Genomic DNA, 13193 nt, shown 5'->3' on the forward strand with positions numbered 1-13193 from the left:
AACCTGCTTTTCACACCAACTAAACACTTCACTATGAGCCAAAGAAAGCTAATTGGCATGTTCAATTGTTGCGGTATGTGGCAGAACTGACAGCTGTGTGCTACCTGAGGTCATTTAGTCATTTCACCATGGCTGAAAAGATAGGGGAATGCCTCATACTGCTCACAAACAACAATAAATAGAATTAATGAGCAATTAATGAGCCCACCTGCTGCCAGGCTGTCCTGACAACACAGGCCACTGCACAGGATTATATGTATGTGTATATATGACTGCAAGTGTGCCCTGCTGGGGCGGCACTCACACTGTCACTTATGTATAGTCTGCCACATTGTTATATCTGCTGCTTTTTAACTGCGTCATATTGATATTTTCCTTAAACCAAGCACCTTACAGTATATAGCTACAGAGCCCATCTGTCTCTACATATCGTTGTTACTTTTGCTATTTTTGAATTTGAATCCTGAAAAGTAACAGCTTTGGACATATGTGGTTTCCACCCGACAGAAACAATATTCTGCTGCTGTTTATCTCTCAGCAACTTTTAACCACCTGTGTGTGTGTCTGTATTTGTGATACTTATATGGCATTTTGCTACTATTGTTCTTGTACCATCTTTTGTACTATTGTTGTACCATCTATTGATGAGATGCAAATTAACTTTGCACCTGCTATAGAAATAAAATGGACTTGACTTGAAATGTGACACCTCAAGGATTTAACAGAGCAGTGAGTGGGCATAAACAAACCGACAGACCACTCCGTCTGACATTAAATGTGACAAAGAAACGACTCAGAGAACATCTTATTAGTGCCAGAGCAACAGGCGGTGTGATGTGTCAAGTTTGATATCAGCAGGTGTTTCATAAGACTTCCATTCATTGTGAGTGACAACAACGATTAATTTTTTTATCAAGATAGTCCAATCGGGTCCAATATTCAGTTCAGTGACCATGGGGCAAAAGAATGGTTCAGAAGCTGTGTTCACGTTCACTCTTACATTGGAATGAATAGACTCCAACCTGCTTCTGGTCTCCTAAAAGGCGTCCACCTACTTCACGCAGATACGGGAAGTAAACCAGAGATAGCATGTTTTGCTATTTTTTTCTTGGGTGACAACCAGACAGTGTTTATTTTGACAGCAAAGTGTGATGTAGTTTTAGTCATAGTCTTTTGAATAAAATTCCATTTCGTTTTTGTCATATTTTAGTCATCTGAAATGTTTTAGTTTAAGTCTAGTTTTAGTCGACTAAAAATCTAACAAATTTAGTTGACTAAATCTACAGTTGATTTAAGTCGACTAAAATGTATTTTGGCGGGCCTTGATGGCATCGTAATGCCTGATCTATACTTAGCTGCATGCTCCAAAAATAGACTCGTTGTGAACTTGAAGATGGGCTATTTTCAGAGCGCGACACCTGCACACAACTAAACGTAAAATGACTTTTCTTAGTTCTACTGGATCTCTTCTCCACTAGTCCCTCCCAAACATTTTCGTCTAGTTCTTTTTTTTCACGATAAATAAAATAGCAGATCTACAAGCTCATAGTGCGGCACTCAGTGCCGCGCTATGAGCTTGTATATCTGCCATTTTTGAATAGCCAAAGTATAAAATAAATAGGCTATAGCTAAAAATCTAAAATGACACAGATGTGTTCCCCGATTGAATGGGTTAATAAGTACCCATGAACCTTTTGTATTATTTTGTTCCAGTATGCCCTTATACACTTTTTTTGTATTATATTACAAATCTTTCTCCCCTTCCATGTATTGGACACTACCCTCCATAGACACTATTATGTTGCTGGTGATATCTTTACCTGGCCACAAGAAAGAGGACACAGCTGACAGCGAGGTAGGCAAGCAGCATGAAGAGCCAGACACCAGGGGAGAAAGGGTCCAGGAAGGAGAAGTAGCCAGGCCTACGACTCTACAACATAAACACAGATAAAGGTGTTAGATAAAGGCCTGCTTAGATGGTGGAACTCTCCACTGGGCCTTTTGTTGGACGAGTCCTAATAGGTTACCTACACTGATTAAACAGAGGCAGATTCATTAGCAAACTAGGTCAAGGCCAAGGTCAAGGTGCACTTCTTAGCGGCAAAGACAAATTGGTATGATGTTTTAATCTATTGGTCCTCCATGTTGGCTCATTGTTTCTGCAACCCTATGGAACACGGGGTGATTAGCGTCAGCAAAAATGGGCTGGGATTTCTTTGTAACTATATACACTTGAGAGAGGTCATACAGATTTGTGTCCAGAATTTTCCTGCACATACTGTACCTTCCAACCTGTTCCTGTTCTTTTCAATGAAAGTGACCCAAACCAGCAAATAAAAGAGAAGGTTAAAACACAGTCAACAAAAGAATAAAACAAGATTAAAAGGTCCTCATAAAGGTAGTGTAAATATTCGAACTTAAAGGAGACATCCGTTCATTTTTAGTGTTATCTTTGATATGTGGCAAATCCCTTACCAACGTAGAAATGCCCATCGAGTTACTCCACAAATCCCCCTGTCGACCCCCACCGTTGGCATAATACGAGGCGCGAAGATAGCCCAAATTCGCCTATTTTAACAAATGCAAAGTCTGTTTTTTTTCTCCGAGCACTCATTGTGGAGCCCCATGAGACCCTTACGGGCGATGAAAGTCCCGACAAGCTAACCGCTAAGTGATTTGCCACATATCAAAGATAACACTAAAAATTAACGGATGTCTCCTTTAAAAGCTTCCGGTACAACCTGTTCTCACTCCCAAGGCGTCAAATTTTGCCGCTCTGTCAGTACAAACGTGAAGTTTTTACATGACGGGACGCCCTGAAAGTCAAGTTTTGACATGACGGGACTCCTAGGTTCACTTGTTGTTTTGTGGGTAGTGTGTGTGTGTGTGTGTGTGTGTGTGTGTGTGTGTGTGTGTGTGTGTGTGTGTGTGTGTGTGTGTGTGTGTGTGTGTTTAGCCTCTACTTCCTCCTGTTGTGACTGACTGACAGTGGGACTGAGTTCTTGTTGTCCTAGTCTAGTCTTCTTTGTCTTGTCCTATATTTTTATTTTTCTTCTTCGGACTGCACCCCGTGCCAGTATAATACCTGGCCCGGGGCACTACAAATACCGAACCTACAGCATGAACCTATGCATCATCTGGAACTAGCAATGACACCTGCATTCCTTATTTGTGTCACTTTGTGCTGGGTGCAAGATATGGTATTCTATTCAAATGTGTGATTCATACCATCTCCACTGAGGACAAATGTGTCGGTATTAATATGTAAGTCAGTACTGAACTAGATAAAGTGCTCCTCGGAGCACAGGTCTCCGCCAGGTCAGATACGTTATTGTGGCCTCCTGGTGGCGCTATAATAGGCCAATGTGAAAAGGGTGCCATTTATTCTTAGGTCGTTCACGGCAATCGGACACTGCATTCATGATTTGAAGCATTTTGTTCCAAAAATGTGTTTTGCTAAATTAGACCTGCTGGTGGCGCTATAACAGGCCAATGTGAAAAGGGTGGCATTTCTTCCTCGGCCTAGTGGGAATGTGCGTGTGAAATTTCACGGAAATCGCACGCTGCGTTCATGGTTTGAGGCAGTTTGTTCAAAACGGACCAATCCTGCAAACTTTGGATGGCAACCTTAACCAATAAGGATGGAATATGGGAAATCGGACAGATCAGGGTTGATCACATGACTATACAGATACTGTGTACCGATTTGCATGACGTTTGGTTAAAAACTGTAGGAATAATGTGAAAAAAATGGGTTTTGCACAAATCGGCCTCCTGGTGGCGCTATAACAGGCCCATGTGAAAAATTTGAGGCAGAGGTTCTGAATTGGCATCCAGGGAGTGTGTGTGCACAGTTTTGCAGCGACCGGGCCAACGGTGCCGGAGATTTGGTGGTAACACACAGACACACGGACACACGGACACACGGACGGACGGACACACGGACGGAGGGTAAAACATACTCTCTCGCCATGCCTTACGGCCTGGCGGAGACAATGAATCAGGAACAAGGTTTTCAGGTGGTGAGGGTAAATGTTCAGCTCAATACATAGCATTATAGTTATTATGTCTCATTTGCATGCTATGGTTAAGAAAAAAATATGTACAGTATTACTTTCTCAACTTTCAATATTAGGGAGAGACTGTCTTCACACTCAGCATAACATACAACTCATAAATCGAGTGGTACTTCCCATTAATGCACATACAATGTATGGAGTTACATAATTAATTTCTGCAAAATTTGCTCCATGCACACAGAAGAAGAAGGAAGAAGGCTAATTAAAGAGACACATTTGCATTCTCTACAAGGTTACATCCACTTTATGCACAGAAAGGTCAAATAAGAAAACGAAACATTACAGCTTTATTAAATAGACGTTCACTTTTTTGACCTACTGTACTGCATAGCTGAATTATGAATGGTAGCATGGAGTATCCCAGCCCGGGGATAAAAGCAGTAAGACATTAATAGACTTGGTCTAGCGTAGAAGATTAACTGTGCATGAATTGCATGTATATGGGCTGAATTGGCTAGGTGGCCAGCGGTACTAGGGGGCTAATGTGGCTAAAGAAGGTTTGGCAGCTTGCAGACTGACTGGGATATAGAGGCTAATTCCTAATGTTTATCCAGCACCAACAGCCGTTGTCCTCTAAATGAAACCAATTACTGGAGAAATAGAGCGAAGCAGCAGAAAGATTGAGTGTTTGCAGTATGTGTTTATCTCAGAGAGAGAGAGAGAGATAGAGAGAGATAGAGTGTGTGTTTTTGTGTGTGTGTGTCTGTGTGTGTGTGTGTGTGTGTGCGTGCGTGCGTGCGTGCGTGCGTGCGTGCGTGCGTGCGTGCGTGCGTGCGTGCGTGCGTATGCACGAGTGTGCAGTATGTGTGTTCATCTGAGTGTTGCTGAGCTGCACTCCTGTTTCTATTTTAGCATACTACTGAAGCTCTCACCTGAATAAAGTCTTGCCAAAATGCATACCAAAATGCTGTAGCAATACATTTACTGATCCTCTTGAAACTTGCATTAAAGGAGACATCCGGTCATTTTAAGTGTTATGTTTGATGTGCGTCAAATCACTTACCGACGTAGAAATGAAAATCGCGTGACTCCACAAATCCCCCTATCGACCCCCACCGTTGGCATGATAGTAGGATGCTGGATAGCCCAAATTCGCCTATTTTAACAAATGCAAAGTCTGTTTTTTTGCTTCTAGTACTCATTGTTGAGTCCCATGATAATGTAACAGGCGCTAAAACTCCGAGAAGCTAACGGCTAATAACAGAACGAGCTAATGCTGGGGCTGCTTATCTCTCTGCATGGCAGCCCCAGGTTGCCAGGTCAGGAGAGAAACAGGCAACCAGCATTAGCTTTTAGCGGATCATTTTTTATGATCATTAAATCTCCAGTTAGGCTTGTGCAGAGCTGAACATTCATTGTCTCTAATCTCTCACATATTAGTGTGAGACACACACAGGAGGAAGAGGTTGCAGGGCAGAAGAGGAGAGTGACTCGTTGACTTTATTTGCATGATTCAAGCCGGCTTGCCTGCCTGTCAGTCTGTCTGTGGAAAACCAAAATGTATAATGTACAATGCATTTAAGTAGTAAGTAAAGGGCCTACTATAAAGTGTAGCCCTGCATATAAGTAAATGTGGGATATAGACATTAAGTGGACTGACAACGGGTGTAATGGGTACAACCTGTACTCTGACAATGGGTACGGCACGTATTGCATAACCGGAGGCAGGGTATGCGTTCCAAAGGGCATTGTTAACAATGGGCATCGTTCACGGCGGGCATCGGCCTAGTTTAAATAGATGTAAATGTAAACCCAGTAAGTCTTGTCTTAACATAAGCCGTCTGAGTCTAAGCCTTGAGTAAGTCTTGTGTGGAGGGCTGGAGAGAATGTCCTGTTTCCATTTTGTGAAAGACCTTCATCCATCGCAGGGGCTTACCCATGATCCATCTCTTTAATTAAGTGTTATGTCTTCCTGTTCAGTGTAATAATCATATTCAAAAGAGGAATAAATTAAAGAATTTGGCAATTACAGTAATGTTTAGTCTGGAGAGAGCAACTGCTGAAACAGCGACAGGGCAGCATCAATTTGTAAGAGAGGATGCAGTCTGATATTATATCTGATTGGAAAAACAAACAAACTGTTTCATCATGTGACAAGATGATATACTTTCACACATTCTGGTGAGCCATATCACCCCACGCATTGTGCCTAAAGCCAGCAAGCTTATTTGCCAGTGTGTCATTGTATGTGGAAGGTAAGGTCCTACATCAGTGATATTCAACTGGCGGCCCGTGGGCCAAATCCGTCCATTGAGGAGCTTTTTGTGACCGATTCCAAAGTAAAAATGTATTATTTTATTACTTTTTTTGGTGCAAAGGTAGCTGTCCAGCCGCCATGTTGCAAAGCTGCAACTGCTTCATGTTTTCTGCCCAATTCTGCCTTACATGTTAAACATGGAGAAATAAATATTGGCGTATAAAGTAAAAAAAACTAAAACTAAAAACTAAATATCAGTACCACATCAACATAAAATAGCACAACAGATTCGTTTTGAGTGCAGTTCATACGTCACATGCCATCTCCATCAATTTGTAGCTACTGTATTTCTGACTTTTGAGAGGATGTTAATTGTCCATTACATAAAAGAAATAATTCTCCATCTGCAGCCATTAGCTTGTATGTTTTAATTTTGAGTGGATTTTGTCCATCTTCCATCTTCTCCATCTTTATCCACTTGAAGGTTTTACACAGTATGTATCCTTCATCCTAAATAGCTTCTTGGGCTGAAAGATGGTCTAATTCTCAACTAATGGTTCATGAAACACCGCATTGAGCTTGTGCTCTCATTAGCCGGGTGCTCAGACATAACCAAAATCCAAAAACCTTTCATTCATAAGATCACTTAACCTTGCCAGTCTGCCTCCAATACTTTCCTCACAAAGACACTTCCATGCCAGGGAGCCGTGCACAGAACATACTGAAATATCTACTTCCTATTATCTTAATATCAAAATCAAAGCATGTGCACTAAGGACTGGCACAGACAATGTCCTATCAAACTTAAAAATGCATGAATGCAGTTTGAAGCAGGCCCTAATAAGTTACCATAATGGACATAATATGTCCATTGTTGTGTCCTATCGGACCTAGAGCACACACATTTTTTATTGTTGACTTCAAGTAATTTTACAATGTGTCTGTGTGTGTGTGTGTGTGTGTGTGTGTGTGTGTGTGTGTGTGTGTGTGTGTGTGTGTGTGTGTGTGTGTGTGTGAGACCAGTCTTTACCACCTGAAGTGAATTAACATACCCCTGATACCCACTCATTTAATGTATGTTCTAGTTCCGTCTGCCTGACTGGTGGATGGATGGATGGATGGACTGATGGACGGACGTCCTGACTGACGGATGGACTGACTGACGGACGGACGGACGGACGGACGGACGGACGGACTGACTGACTGACTGACTGCTGACTGTGAGGTTCAATTCATGAAGGTCTCACAGGCAATTTTATTACCTGTGTAGGCCCTATAAAGAGAAGAATGCATTCGCCATCTGTTTTGAATGAGGGATGTCATGTTTTGCAAATAATTAAGTTTACCTAGACTAAAGGTAAAACCATTTCTTAATTCCATTTAAGGATGTGTTTTCCCTATGATTTATAATTATAAGTTATGGGCCATGACGGAGGCGCGCCGACTCAGCAGACCTTAAGGCTGAGGAGACGCCCCCTCGCGCCTCCAGGCGCGAGTGGCCGCGTCGACCAGCCGCTGGGCTGCTAGTCGACTCAGCGCCGTCCGAGTTATGTACTGATAGGGACAGAATCGTAAATATTATTGGTGCGGACTGCGTTTGTTCCACTGACTGCGTTTATCCCAACTACCACTCAAAGTGGCTCCTGGCCCACTGCCTGGATGAGGCAGCCTTATTTTTTAAAAGCTTTGTGCTTTCTATTAGACTGTGCAGGGCAGAGGCGTCTAATCTCTGAGTCAGGGTGACCGCATACCCTCGGGTTAAAGCTATTTCCTAATTCCATTTAAGGATGTGTTTACACTATATTTTTTAGGACTATGGGGTAGATACTGAAGGGATACAGTTTTGGAAACAAGTTAGCATATCCACAGTTCTGATGTTCACACCTCCAATTTGGAAGACAATTAGCTCCCTGTTGATGGTCCAAATGTTGATGGCTCTTGGTATCAATGTGCCTTCATTGATATTCTCATTAGCTCAACAATGAGATCTCCCCCACAACTTTGTGGTTGATGTAGGTGATCAACTCTATTGTTTAGTTTAGTAAGAATATGTGGATAGTTTCAGTTTTTTTGGGCAGTTTAGAAGTTTAGGCCTCCTGGATATTTTGTGCTAAGTCTTGTAATCCATTCTTTTTCATGGAATCTTCTCTGTCCCATTGTCCAGCAGTCATTGAATTCCAAGCCGCATACTTTTATGGCATCAATCCCATGTGTCATAAAGTGTTGAACAATTAATAAATGGGTATCTTTTTCATTATTAATGGTGTACCTGTGTTGGCTTATTCTAATTGCTATGGAGTTGCCTGTCTCTCCTACATACTGTAATCCACACACTTGGCAAGTAATCAGATAAACACAATTTCTGGTGTTGTATGTGATGTTCTGTCTTAGGCTAATAATGTTTTTGTTTGTCCTGTTTTTAACCGTTTGTTTCGGGCTAAAGTAGTTAGGCCTTGCCCGTGCTACTTGGTTCCATGGCTTCAATTTGCTGTGGATCAAGTAGTCTTTCAGATTTTTGTTTTTCCTATAGGCCGAAATTATCTTAAAGTTCTGTAGGAGGTTTCCCCCCCTGTTTTCAAAATTGTTTTTGATGGCTCTGTTTGCCAATAAACTTTGGCTGGAAAATGTGGTTACTAAGGCTAGTGTGGGTTTCTCATTCCTTACTTTCACTTCCTGGAATGTGTTGTATGATTTCCTGAGGAATGTTCTTGTATATCCACGTTTCCTTAATGCTGTGAATAGAGTTTTGCAGGCATTTTCAAAATCTGCTGTTTGTGTGCAGATTCTTTTGAAACGTAGGAGTTGAGACTTGACTATTCCTGCGAAACAATGGGTTGGATGGAAGGATGTCTTGTGGAGCAGTGCATGTGTATCAGTCTCCTTAAAAAACACCTTTGAGTCCAGTTTGCCGGTGGTGTTAAAATCTTTCCCTTTGAAGACTGTAACATCCAAGAAGTCAATGTGTTCTTTGTTTGTGACATATTTCACTGTTATTGAGGCATGATGTGTGTTTAAGACTCGTATGAATTGCTCAAATTCCTCTGTGGAGTGCTCAAATACTCCAAAAATATCATCTAGAAACCTAAAATAATGTGTGGGTTTGAATCTGCATTTTTTAAGGGCGGTTTCTTCCCATAAAGCCAAATATATATTTGCGTACGATGGCGCAAATTTCTTTCCCATAGCTGTTCCACTGATCTGAAGGAAGGTTTTCCCATCAAATGAAAAGTCGTTTTTGGTCAAATTTAATTCTAGTAGTTCCAATAATTCTGCGTCTGGTCTTTGTCTGTCAGGATACTTTTTAAAGATATCTCTGATTGCTTTCATTCCCGCTAATGTATTTATGTTGGTATAAAGGCTATCAACATCTATTGAAAACAAGAAGGCACCCTGAGGAACCGTGATGTTTTTTATTTTGTCAATAAAGTCATATGTATCCTTAATATAGCTTGGGTGTTTTACAGATAGTGGGTTTAAGTAGAACTCAATATATTCTGCTGTGGCATATGTTTCTGAGTTACAATCCGAGACAATTGGGCGTGCAGGTGGAATTTCATAAGGAATAGTCCAGCTGTTTGGATCCTTGTGGATTTTGGGTAGAAGATAAAGGACTCTAGCCCTGGGGGAATTTTCGCCCCGTAGGTATTTTTCTTGTTTATGGTCTATAAACTTTTTCTCCCTTAACTTTGTAATGATTCCCCTCACCTCTATTGCTGTTTGTTCAAAAATGGGTGCTTCCAATTCCACATAGTGATTTGAGTTATTCAACTGTCTTAAACCCTCAAAAACATATTGTTGTCTGTCCAGAATGACTATACGACTCCCTTTGTCCGCAGGCTTAATTACAATGTCCCGGTTGTTAGCTAATGATCTTAGAGCTCTCACCTGATCCGTTGTGATGTTATTCTTTTCTTTCAGGTGTCCTGGTACATTTTGTACTGTGGCTCTGTCCATCTGGATCAATTGCTTTAGGCTGTCCGGTAGTTTGTCATTGTCTGGTTCCCAGTAGGATGGAAGATGGAAGCGCGGAATTTCCGTGTCATTTCCAGCTCCAAAATGTGTGGCTAATTTGAGTCTGCGATGGTATTTCGACACATCTGTTCTCAAGTTTTGTGATTGTTGCCTGTAGAGGTCTAATGTGGGGACGAATGATAAACCTTTTTCCAGAAGTGTTTTCTGGTGTTCGTTTGGTTGGAAATAATGAGACAGATTGATTATATCCGACTCCATAAGGCCCTGCCGGTTTGAGCTGTTGGGCCTTATTAGTTTAAAGAGTTTATCCAGACTGACTGACTGACTGACTGACTGACTGCCTGACTGACTGACTGACTGACTGACTGACTGACTGACGGATTGACGGACGGACGGACGGACGGACGGACGGACGGACGGACTGACTTAATGACTGGCAGACGGACGGACGGATGGATGGCTAATTGACTGTCTGACTGATTGACTGACTGATGGACAACGCATCTAGATGCCCCGGCTGGCTGGCTGGCCTCAGTAGCGTCTTATACATCTTCCCTCACACCCTTGGTGGTAACCGTTTGTCTCAAATCACTCCTGACACTTTCCTCCATCCGTTCCACCCTGCCTGCACTCTCTTCACCTCTCTTCCACACTCCCACTTTGGATAGTTGACCCCAGGTATTTAAACTCCTTCACCGTCACCACCTCTGCTCATTGCAGCCTCACCTTTCCACAGTCCCTCTCATTCACACGCATCACACGATAGTTTGTTTTTATGAGTTAGTCTGTTCATTTTGGGTGGGGTTAGTTTTTGTTTTCCAGAACTGTCATGCCATAGTTGCCAAGAAATACACACAATCTCAATGTATAAATATAGCTGCAAGCAGCAATGAGCGGTTTCGAGAATAATGGCAGACTGGCAGACTGTGACAGAGTGGCAGACTGGCAGACTGGCAGACTGTGACAGACTGTGGCAGACTGGCAGACTGGCAGACAGACAGACTGTGGCAGACTGGCAGACTGGCAGACAGACAGACAGACAGTGACAGAGTGGCAGACTGGCAGACTGTGGCAGACTGGCAGACTGTGACAGAGTGGCAGACAGACAAACAGACAGACTGTGACAGAGTGGCAGAGTGGCAGACTGGCAGACAGACAGACAGTGACAGAGTGGCAGACTGGCAGACAGACAGACTGTGGCAGACTGGCAGACTGGCAGACTGGCAGACAGACAGACAGTGACAGAGTTGCAGACTGGCAGACAGACAGACAGACTGTGACAGAGTGGCAGACTGGCAGACAGACAGTCAGTGACAGAGTGGCAGACTGGCAGACAGACAGACAGTGACAGAGTGGCAGACTGGCAGACAGACAGACTGTGACAGAGTGACAGAGTGACAGAGTGGCAGACTGGCAGACAGACAGTGACAGAGTGGCAGACTGGCAGACAGACAGACAGTGACAGAGTGGCAGACTGGCAGACAGACAGTGACAGAGTGGCAGAGAGAGAGAGAGAGAGAGAGAGAGAGAGAGAGAGAGAGAGAGAGAGAGAGAGAGAGAGAGGCAGTAAGAGAGAGAGAGCGAGAGAGAAGAAGTGAACATGCATTAATTAACAAAGTCATGATTTTTGTTCAGTAAATTATATTTGGACCGGTTAAATTGGGGTTTGAACCAGGGACCTATAGACTTGTGGGTAGACAGTGTAAAGGATAAGGATAATTCCAGGTCCGTTCATGAAAGTCCTTGCGGTCTTGTTTCCAATGAGGGCCTGTGAGCAATTAGGGGTTAAGAGTCTTGCTCAGGGACAAATTTCATTTCATCGACACATTTGCTGGCCTGGCCTGGAATCGTACCTGGGGCAACCAGGGCCTCTGGCTCCCTAGGTGGGCTCACTAACCACTCAGCTATGGCCACAGTACAGACTGAGCCATTGGATAGACAGAATTGGATTTCATATGTGGTAAGTTATCATACAGCATGGGTTGCTTATTATATACATACAAGCTCATAACGCGTCACATTGTAGATCGGCTGTATGTGGTTACTGTAGGTGTTGTATTAATAATTACATCTGAGATTTGAACCGGCGACCCTCTGGTATCAAGGCAGATGATTAAGCCATTGGGCCAACAGACCCGAACTGATGAAAAGGGAGTTCACACACATGACACACTTTCACGCAAATTGCTCAGAAATAGTGGATTTAAATGTTTTTCAAACTGCTCAAAATTGCAGACAATCTAAGGGCGGAGTTTACTGGTTAACAATTGCACATGCATTCATTGATACAGTCATGTTGTGTGCAATGCAATTATAATGAATTCTACATGACGTGGGATTCGAACCAGGAACCCTGTGGTTTCAAGGCAGATGATTAAGCCATTGGGCCAACAGACCTGTACTAGTGAAAAGGGAGTTCACACACACATGACACACTTTCACGCAAATTGCTCAGAAATCCTTGGTTTAAATGTTTTTCAAACTGCTCAATATATTTCGGAATGGAAACTAGTGGAAAATAGTCGATCTACAAGCTCACAACGCGTTGCTATCTAAAAAGGTGTGAGATTGTAGATCGGCTATTTTCACAAGAAAGTATGTCATACATAAAAAACAACTACTCTCAAAAGCATTTCGTGTTATTGTCTAAACATTGCACATGTCTGAATTAACAGGGTCATGTTTTGTACAATGCAATTTAAATGTGAACTGTAATAAGTGGGATTCGAACCAGGGACCTTCGGCACATGAGACTCACACTCTACTGGTGGAGCTATCCAATACACAGCCTTCGACAGTGAAAAGGGAGAATCCAACAAAACAAAACAAAAGCGCGAATGAAGTACGTCATACATTGAAAATAACTACTTTCAAGTATGCATTTCTCGTCATCTTTAACAATTGCACATGTATTCATTGATATAGTCATGTTGTGTGCAATGCAA

At 42.5% G+C, this 13193-nt stretch overlaps 1 protein-coding gene across 2 annotated transcripts in view; it reads right to left on the minus strand.

Annotated features, from left to right (window-relative positions):
- Window positions 1-13193, minus strand: part of grik4 (glutamate receptor, ionotropic, kainate 4) — a gene marked incomplete at both ends in the record, with an annotated part of 153662 nt that overhangs the window by 21173 nt on the left and 119296 nt on the right. For both annotated transcript variants that reach the window (XM_084064174.1, XM_084064173.1), the window contains one exon: window positions 1821-1930. In XM_084064174.1, the coding sequence (XP_083920300.1) occupies window positions 1821-1930 (110 nt within the window). The remainder of the gene's footprint in view (window positions 1-1820; window positions 1931-13193) is intronic.

The sequence above is a fragment of the Gymnoscopelus microlampas genome (assembly GCF_963454915.1).
Source record: "Gymnoscopelus microlampas genome assembly, chromosome: 8".
In the NCBI taxonomy this organism is placed as follows: domain Eukaryota; kingdom Metazoa; phylum Chordata; class Actinopteri; order Myctophiformes; family Myctophidae; genus Gymnoscopelus; species Gymnoscopelus microlampas.